General features: G+C 35.6%; 1 protein-coding gene and 1 long non-coding RNA gene across 2 annotated transcripts in view; one reads left to right on the plus strand and one right to left on the minus strand.

The window, feature by feature from the left end:
* Window positions 1-14: 14 nt before the first annotated feature.
* Window positions 15-3,991, plus strand: LOC113114272 (solute carrier family 25 member 48-like). The gene is made up of 4 exons (XM_026281152.1): window positions 15-389; window positions 949-1,224; window positions 2,343-2,476; window positions 2,700-3,991. Exons 1-4 carry the CDS (start codon window positions 197-199, stop codon window positions 2,802-2,804), a joined length of 708 nt encoding a protein of 235 aa, XP_026136937.1. The 5' UTR covers window positions 15-196; the 3' UTR covers window positions 2,805-3,991.
* Window positions 3,992-5,041: 1,050 nt separating this feature from the next.
* Window positions 5,042-10,598, minus strand: part of LOC113114274 (uncharacterized) — a 40,167-nt gene continuing 34,610 nt past the window's right edge. Inside the window, exon 4 of the long non-coding RNA XR_003293695.1 lies at window positions 5,042-5,572. This is a non-coding gene — a long non-coding RNA (uncharacterized LOC113114274). The remainder of the gene's footprint in view (window positions 5,573-10,598) is intronic.

Here is a 10,598-nt window from a genome sequence, read left to right on the forward strand (position 1 = left end):
AAAGAAGAAGGCAGATTATTAAAAAGCACTCATATTTCTACTTAGAAAATAATAGACCTGGTTTGTGGTGTAAACCGGTATTTCCTTTCTTTGGAAGCAGAAGTGCACAACCCATCTCTCTTTTGTGTTGTCTCAGGTTACGGGCTTTTTCAAAGGACTGTCCTTTCCATTGGCCAGCATCACTCTTTATAATTCTATGGTGTTCGGTTTCTTCAGCAACACACAGCGCCTCATTAGCAGATATCGTTATGGTGATGGCAGACACCCATGCAGCGTGCTTGACTTGACTGTAGCGAGCATGTTGACTGGTCTGGTGTCAGTGGGGATGGGCGCTCCTGTTGACCTCGTCAAAATTAGACTGCAGATGCAAACCCAACCTGTTCTTGCAGGTAAACTGTGGCTATAAATACATTTGTGACCATGGACCACAAAACCAGTCATAAGGGTCAATGTCTCGAAATTGAGATTTAGGCATCATCTGAAAGCTGAATAAATAAGATTTCCATTGATGTATGGTTTGTTAGGAGGACAATATTTGGCTGAGATACAACTATTTGACTGTCTGGAGTCTAAGGGTGCAAACAAATCAAAATACTGAGAAAATCATCTTTAAAGTTGTCCAAACGAAGCTCTTAGCAATGCATATTACTAATCAAAAATTAAATTTTGATATATTTATGAGCGGAAATTTACAAAATATCTTCATGGAACATGCTCTTTTCTTGATATCCTAATGATTTTTGACTCAAAAGAAAAATCGATAATTTTGCCCCATACAATGTGTCTTTTGGATATTGCTACAAATATACCCCAGCGACTTAAGACTGCTTTTGTGCTCCAAGGTCACATTTTAGCACCCTGCTGAAAGCATTTTAAAGACAAACATTTCCAGGGAAACAATGTCTTTTGCACAGATTGTTTCTCATCTACTGTTTTGTGTGTTTCCAGAGAACTTTAACCTTGCTGGGAATGGGAGTGTCCCTCTCCGGTCAATGGGAATTCAGACCCAGTCGTTGTACAGAGGGCCACTGCACTGCATTAGTACCGTCCTGCAGAACGAGGGCATTCAAGGGCTCTACAGGGGCGCAGGAGCCATGATATTGCGGGATGTACCCGGGTACACCCTGTACTTCGTACCATACACGTTATTCTGTGACTGGCTGAATCCTGATGGCAGTGCCTCGCTCCATCCCTGCTGTATATGGCTAGCAGGAGGTTTAGCAGGTAAATGAGACATGGGCTCTCTTCCAAAACTTAGTAGCTACTGTCTACTGCCTACACAGTCTTCAGACTAAAAGGGAACCTAATAAGTGACTGATTTAATACGCTCTCCGATGCACAGGCTTAACTTGCAAATGTTCGCATTAGAGTTTTATGTTAGCCTGTTGCTAAGCTAGCAACATGAGTCTATCTGAAATAGATTGCATTCAGTACTGAATGGATTAAAGCAACATTTTTTCACTTGGTCTGCCACATTGAAGGAACAGTTCAGCTACAAACACATATTTGGTGAAAATGTACACATTCTCAGGCAATCCAAGATGTAGATAAGTTTGGATGGATCCTCTGCAGTGAATTATAATAATAATCCATACCACTCCAGTCCATCAACTATATGTCTGTAAGAAACAACTCCATCGTTAAATGTTGTAACTTTAAACAGTTGCCTCTAACTGGCGGACTGTAGTGGTGTGGATTATTGTGATGTTTTTATCCGCTGTTTGGACTCTCATTCTGATGGCACCCATTCACTGCACAGGATCCACTGGTGAGAAAGTGTTGCAATGCTAAACTGCTCATGCTCATGGTGAGTACTTTCAGTACATTGTCAGTTTTGGTGAACTACTCTTTATTTTTTTTTCTATGCTTGTCATAATGCATTATAGGATTGGCTACACAAAATAGTAATTTAATTATATCATAAAATGTGGTCATATCTTATCTCAGATTGTAGTATAATACAATAAACCTTTCGTAAATTGCAGTTCACTAGGTTTAACAGAGCTATTGTTTTCCAGCCTGAATGTGATGCTTTCCAAAAGAAACACCAGATGCATAGTCTGTTTGCATGTGTTGAATTGTTTAAAAGCTGTCAGACCCTCTGTATGACACCAAACCACTTCTCAGCAGTCATGCACAGATGAACAAGTGGATGTTTGTTTAAGGATAGTGGGAGGCAGCATTGTTTTGAAATTTGTCAGTTTACTTTCCATTAAAAATTTCCCTCCTGTTGGTGTATGACGGGAAAGACCTGAATATGACCCTGTTGGGAGTCAGGTATTTTAAGGACACAGAATACTTCACATGAGATCTCACTTGTTGGTTATGCTGTTGTCCCACAGGATCCATCTCGTGGGTCACCGCCACACCAGCAGATGTAGTGAAAAGCCGGTTGCAGGCAGATGCCATGCAGCACAGGAAATACAAGGGCATTCTGCACTGCACCATGCAAAGTTACAAGACAGAGGGAATACATGTAAGTTGCTGACGGATGCAGTTTAAACCTAGACTGATTCTAACAATGTTGTAATGCAACAGCTGCAGGAATTGCACAGCTGCTAAACAATAAGATTGAGTTGAAAATCAAAAAGTTGAAAAAGGTGCATGCACAAACATGTTTAATCAGTTTTGTGAAATATGAACGTAATACTGATGCTTTTGTTATTTTTTCACTTCTTTGCTATCTATGTCCGATGCAGGTTTTCTTTCGTGGAGCGACTGTCAATGCCGTCAGAGGATTTCCAATGTGTGCAACTATGTTTCTTGGTTACGAGCTTTCCCTCCAGTTTTTCCGCAGTTTCTAAAACAGACTCATCTGCTTCCAGAAGGGTCCATGATTTCAATGGCATGTAGAGACTTACATGTGAGTTCATTGTTGATACAATGAAGAGTATCAGTGAAGCTTTTAAGTTTTTCTTACATTAAGAAAATAGGTACAACATTTTGCTGAGATGTTTTAATATATGATTATGCATCACCTGCATGAGAATGCTACACTAATTTATATTTTGCTTATACACATGTTTATGTATTCTGCATTTGCAAACTGTCACATTTATGCATGATCACCTAACAAACCATTAGACTGTACTTGAGAAAGAGTTTTTATCTACTTTTTATATAAGTTCAGTCAGCTGTGTGCAATATGCCTTTACAATGATTATCTGCTAATGAAATATTATTCAAATATGTAAATAAATCAAATGGTATACTGAAGTAAAGTGTCTGCTAGCTTGTTTGTGTGAATCAATTTCAAAATAATACTCATGTATTTTACTGAACTTTTATTTTTGTAGACATACCTCTCAAGGTAGAATTTAGAAAATATTGATATTGTTAGTATTTAAGATGCTCTTTTATTGCAACCTCCACTTTCATAATATAATAATGTCTGTATATAGGGCTATAATTCTGAAACAGTATATCAATTGAATGTTGATGTCTCTTGTTATACACTAGGTGGCGCTGTTTCATTATGTCAGGAAAATCGGTAGTGACGCTAGAGAAAGGTAAAGGAAAAATGTTTCCACTAGATGGAGACACTGTATCTAAAACAAAACTGTGAGACCTGCCTTTTCTTTGCTTGAACGCTTGTAATTAACACTATCAATATATTTATTTGTTTACCTTCATGCCAAAGTGACCATTAACTGACACCAGAGAACTATGAACATGAATGTTCAATTATTGAAATATTAACATCCTCAGAGATATTTCAAGTAAATATTTTATTTTAAGGGCCTGGCTGACAAAAACCATTGGAAATCACTGCATTACATGAGCTAATACTAAAAAACATAAAGATATCAATGACATTACACACCCAAAGATTTGAAATATTTTAGTCCACGCTTCAGCAGTTACTGAAGCTGTAGTGTTGATATACACAGGGGCGAATCTAGAAAAATATTGATGGGGTGGCGAGGAGGGGGCAGGAATTTTTGAGGGGTGGCAACATATGGCGGACGTATATATACTGAATTTAGTCACAGTTATCACAGTTTGATGATAAATATATGTGCACACTACAAAAGGACACAGGCTGCCATTTACAAACTTAATCTCATGCAATCAATGTCTTGCATTTGAAACAGTTCATATAAGGAATAAGTGACCATACCCCATAAGCACCCCCACACTCACTAATGCATACAGTATGCATCGACATGTAATTAAGAGCATTATGAAAGGTTCGGTGTTATCAATATGTCAATTTATTATAAGAAACACAAGATTTTAACAGCCAATGGCATTTACAGATGGGGAGACTGAACTGATTTTCTGCTGTTTAGTGTTAATCAATTATAGCTGACACCTACATGAACAATTACAGTTGTTTTTATGACTATAGGTCATTCTCCTCAAATGCTACTGACGTTAGAAATATAGTATACCAATATCGCATGTAACTTTAGAGACGGTCCCTAAATTTGATACTCGTCCAACATCAAGCCAACTTTATGTCTGTTTTTTTTTTTTTTTTTTACTTTTAGTTTTCTTTTCTCTTTGCTGGATGATCAATTATGAACATTCAGCCGCAAACATGAGGTACGAGCGGTCGCGAGCGCGGATGGGAGAATGGAGGAAGTTTTTTTTTTTTTTGGAGCGACTGGGATGGTGCCCCCTTCAGGTAGTTGGTGCCCTAGGCAGATTGAGTCAGTTCGGGAGTTCGGAGCGGGATCGCGAATCATTTGAGTCAGTTATGGGGATCGCGAATCATTTGAGTCAGTTCGGGAGTTCGGAGCGGGTTCGCGAATCATTTGAGTCAGTTTGGGGATCGCAAATCATTAGAATCAGTTCGGCAGTTCGGAGCGGGTTCGCGGATCATTTGAATCAATTCGAGAGTTCGAAGCGGATTCGCGAATCATTTGAGTCAGCTCGGGAGTTCGAAGCTGGATCGCGAATCATTTGAATCAGTTATGGGGATCGCGAATCATTTGAGTCAGTTCGGTAGTTTGGAGCGGGTTCGCGAATCATTTGAGTCAGTTTGGGGATCGCAAATCATTTTAATCAGTTCGGGAGTTCGGAGCGGCTTCGCGGATCATTTGAATCAATTCGAGAGTTCGAATCGGGTTCGCGAATCATTTGAGTCAGTTTGGGAGTTCGGAGCGAGTTCGCGAATCATTTGAATCAGATCGGGAGTTCGGAGCGGGGTCACGAATCATGAAAGATTTGCGCTGGTAAATGTTCATATTGGCCATAACCTTTAATTCGTTGCTGCCAACTGGGGTGGCAGCAGGGGTGGCAAGGCTTTCTTTTAGGGTGGCATTTGCCACACTATGCCACCCCAGTAGATCCGCCCCTGGATATACATAACCAGTGTTTAGTAACTTCATAATTATTTGTTTCATGCATGGTCTAATTGCTTGAGAGGTGGGTTTTTTCTTCTTCTTCCAAGCATGTTTGCAAATATATTTACATTTCGTAATATACTTCAAGCTAAATGAGACATAGTAGGATTTTTAGAAAGATAGATGAGGTTTAAATGAAAACAGCCGAGGACACGAGCAGCATCTAAAGCACCGGTGAGAGTGTGTCTAACTCACTGCAGCTGAGCAGCCTCCACTGAACTCTAGAAAAGACACAAGCAAAACAGCACAAGTCAATCAAGCCATAAGGATAATGCCAAAAACCCTTTTAGTGGTGCCTCGATAATTATATACTGTTTTGTATATTACGTCACTAAAAAGGAATCCATCAATCTATCCATGTTCATCTGTGAACTGTTTGGATTTAGCTGTGTGCACACTAAAAGAGAAAGTTAGCTTTAATGTATCAAAAGTAATACACACACAGTATAATAACAAAACATGGCGATTAAAAAGAGCTCTAGACAGTGAAATACTCATATCTTTGGATTAAATGATGACTCTGATATGGGGGTTCAATATCAGCAGAGATTTGATCTGTATTTTTTTTGTTGTTGTTGTTTATCTTGTTGATTAATTTGTCGGAATCAATATTGACTACTTCACATGTCACTAAATCTGACGTGAAACAGGCTAATGAAGATGAACGTCACTATTAGCTGAATAACGTCTGTTTTATTCCAGGATTTTGAAAGAGGTGTTGTGTGCTCTGAGATATCAGACCATCATGTAAATGTAATATTTTGCAGTGACTGATTTCTAGATGGTGAGCGCACACAATATCCAGCTCTAAAGCAACATATTGCATGTTTTGACTGGTGGTGAGATACCTGTGGGCTGTTCATGTGCAGCATGAATTATGTTTTATTGCATGTTTGTTGTTGGATGAGAAGAAATGTGCATGCCATATGCTGTTCTTTGATAACAATTTAAAAAGCCTGTAGCACAACATATTTAACTGCTATCCTCATTTACAGTTGTCTTTATGGTTGTACTACTAGTATTGCAAGACAATGATAACACATATAACATGTTTATAATAAATAAATAAATAAATAAATATTATTTCTAGTTACTTATAAGATGTTATATCAAATTGGCATTTGCAAGAAACTCCTGTAATCACAAATTACAAAAAAAATGTAATTCATTGGTAATAATAAAAAATTTAAACCTTCAAAAACAGTCAGTGAAAACATAAAACTGTAATTACAAAAGATAATTACTTTATATATATATATATATATATATATATATATATATATATATATATATATATATATATATATATATATATTTACAAATATTTTAATAATTATTTTAAATATAATTTATCATTTAATACATATTTAAATATTAAATTAAATTAAATATAAATTATTACAAATATAATAATAAATATCTATTAATGAATAAAACTTTATTATTATTATTATTATTATTATTATTATTATTCATTATAATGTATTATTATTATTACTATTACAACACCCCAAAAACTGGCAAAAATTAAATCCTTAACAACTGCCAACCTAAAATGTATCTATTTAGGCATTATTATCATCATTTTGTTTATAACACATGTAAAGTATGCATATAAAATGCAGAATGAAAAAGATTTCATACATGCTAAACTTACATTATTTCATCCTCCTGTATGTTTAACTGTTTGCATGTTGGCTTGCTGGTTGGAAACAGTTTTTATACAGGTCTCTGAAAGTTTGTCCACTGAGACACAAGCTGTTAACCTGGAGCTCTGGACAAATTGGTGTTGGTGTTGTTGGTGGCCGAATGCATTACATTTATCTTTCCAAATACCACATGGAACTTTCTCTTAATCTAATTTCATCATACAGTAGCTTGCTTAATTCAGCTGCATTCAGTTAACCTTGGCTTGCCTTGAACGGTGAATCCATTCATCTAAAACAACAAGTGGAACCCTTGTACAGTGCTCATTATTATTGTTTTCCTTGATAATTAGGTTAAATTGGCAATAATAAATTTGTTTTATAGAATGCAGTCATATTATGTTTTTATCAACACAGTACTTGGTTCTACACATATGTCCCTTGGTTTATTTTTTGGAAAAAATTCCAGTAATAGAAAATTCATACATTGATTATTGCGTTTGTAGATATTGTAAATGAACATCACATTATATTGATGTATTGATTTTTGTATGTTTTCTTTCTTTCTTTAATATTACGTTTATTTTATGTGTTGCATTGCTATACTTTTTTTTATTTATTTATTATTATTGGTGGTGGTGGTGTAAGAAAAAAAAAAATATATATATATATATATATATATATTTTTTTTTGTTTGTTTGTTTGTTTTATTATTGTTATTATTTATTATTTTATTATGGCATAAAAGAAAATGTTAAGCTGAAATGAGCTCTACGTACATTTCCAGCTATTTATTCACAGTAATCTGTACCAAATTTTTACTATACTAACTAAATAAATAATAATTAATTAATTAAGTCTATTTATCTTCTTCTCTAGTCTTCCTCATGCACTCTGACACATTTCCAGAAAGATCATGTCCTAGTTTGACCTTGAAATAGATCTGTTTTGGTGACATACTGTAATAGCAGAACATCCTTCAGTATTGATTTTATCCCTGAAGGCTCCCTCACGGCTCACTCGGTGACATATTAAGATGATGATTTCATTGCGGCTCCCATTACAGCTCCCTAAACTTCATTTTTCTCCTGTTGCAGACGTGATGTCATAAAAGCGGCTCTCTCATATGGCTGCTTGATGTTTGGACTGATTGTGCTGCTCAGTGTAGCCTGAGCACCTGTCACTAATATTTGTTCAGCTCTATGTACAGGAGGTAATGAGGGATCCGTTATCACTGTACACAGCACTTACAGCAAGATCCTGCCGACCTTCAGAACAGAAAACACTGCGGTGTAAAGTCCAAAATAACTGAATGCCCATAATGCCACGGTGCTGATAGATAGTGTCACTGAACATTGTAATTTGTGATTGTGTACTGTTTGTGTTCAACACAGTTTCAGCACTTTTGTTTGTGTGTGTCTGTACAGTGAGAGTGAGCATGTGCCTAAAGACAAGTTAATAAAGCAACAGCAAACTGTAATCAGAGGAACTATCTCCACGTCAACACTGTAAGCTTTCAGGAGTGACAACAGAATTAAAATATGAGAGTGAATCCCCTAAATGATCATTTTGTGTGTGTACAGAACAGAACTCACTCTTGAAATTGTGGTGATTGACACCATGTTAACCACAACAACATTCTTTTGTATCAAAGACTCTTTATGTTCAGAGATTTTAACACACACACACACACACACACACAAAGTTTTGCTATATGCATTCAAAGAACATAAATTATTCATGAACCCACTCTGAAATTACGATCTAAATCAAATGATTCACAATCTGAGCTCTTAAATCCCAAAATATGGACCTTACCTCATAGATACCGATAAAATAAAATAAATGACTTTTAAACTGATTCACAAATGTTACCCAGCTAAAGCTTTTCTTAAAAAATATATAAGTTGGACATTGAAGTAAGTTGCTGTTTTTGACACTCTTATGAGGAAGACTTAATTTATTTATTTTGGCAATTTCAGATTTTTTTTTGATGTTCATCCAGTTTTATTTTGTAAATGACTTCTCTTTTTGTTTTAAAGTTGTTTACTTTGGATTGGTTGGTCACTTAAAAGACATTACAAGAAGATATTATACAACTTATATGTGTTTCCTGTTAGCCAAATTTTATATAGCCTACACAAATAAAAAATTATGGCTCCAAATCTCTCTTTTCTTCATACAAAGTTGATTTAGAGAAATACATGGAAGCTAGCAAAATGCAATTAATCCAAAAGCAGTGAAACTGTATGTGTAAATAATAAGATTAATAATAACTGCATTATTCATCCTTTGTGCCTGTCCAAAGCGACTTACAGATGAAGACAGTGGAAGCAATCAAAAACAACAAAAAGAGCAATGATATATAAGTGCTATAACAAGTCTCAGTTAGGTTAACACAGTACACGTAGGATGGGTTTTTAACTAATATAATAAATAAAAAGAAAACAGATAGAATAAAAAAATAAAAGAATAGAGCAAGCTAGTTAGAGGTCTTTACACATACACACACACATACATATACAATTGCATAATAAATGAAAAGAAAATAGAATACAAAAATATTAGAAAGGTAGTTAGATTTTTTAAAGAATAGAATTAGAATAGTGAGTGTTAAAGTTAGAGGGTCAAATAAAGATGGAAGAGGTGTGTTTTTACCCTGGCAATATATCGGTCTCTATTTTCCCCTTCCTTTATTATTATTATTATTATTATTTATTCTTTGTCTGTGTGTAAATGTACTGCTTTTTGCTTCAATTTTCATAATGTCTAATAAAAATAAAAATGAAAATAAAAAGTCCACCATGTTGGCTCAAAGCGGCTGTATAGTTGCGCATAGATCTCCGCTACTGGCAGTCCGCGGAGAACCAAAATGGCGGCCGTGTGGTTCTGCTGCTGGATGCTGATGAGAAAAAAAATCGCTCCGAGCACCCGATCTAAATCAACTGATTTGCAAACCTGCATTGAAGTCCTGATATTCAAATGATTCGTGATTCACATTGTAAAGTTCCAATCTGAATCGTATGATTCGCTATATGCGCTCCGAAGACCTAAACTGTATAATGATTCAAAAATCCGTCTCGAAGTTCCGATCTAGCCTAAATCAAATGATTCCTGCTCCGAAGTTCTGGTCTGAATAAAAAAATTCACGCAATGAAGTTCTAAATCAAATTATTGTTATCATGAATATCTCAATAATTCGCAAATCCGATAGATCCAACGTTCCGATGCGAATTAAAAGATTTAAATCTAGTTCCAGTCTAAATTAAATTATTCCCATTTGAAATCCCGATCTGAATCTAAATTTTCCTGATAGGAGATCTGATTCAGCACGATGAAACGGTCAATAATTTTGCAACGCGTTGCTTCAACTAATTCAGAGTTGCATCTGTGTAGGCTACTTTTTAAAATCTGTACACACCATGTCGAAATTATTTTTTTACATTTATTTTATTGCTAGTGAATCTAAATGAGTTTAAATCAATCAGAGCGGTTCTTTAAATGACTCACTTAATTGAGTCTTTTGTCTGTTCCTCCGCTTTTCGCGCCTTATTTACAAGACAATGCAAGTATTACTTTGCCTAGCTCCCTAGTTTTATGA

The sequence above is a fragment of the Carassius auratus genome, chromosome 14 (assembly GCF_003368295.1).
Source record: "Carassius auratus strain Wakin chromosome 14, ASM336829v1, whole genome shotgun sequence".
Classification (NCBI taxonomy): Eukaryota; Metazoa; Chordata; class Actinopteri; order Cypriniformes; family Cyprinidae; genus Carassius; species Carassius auratus.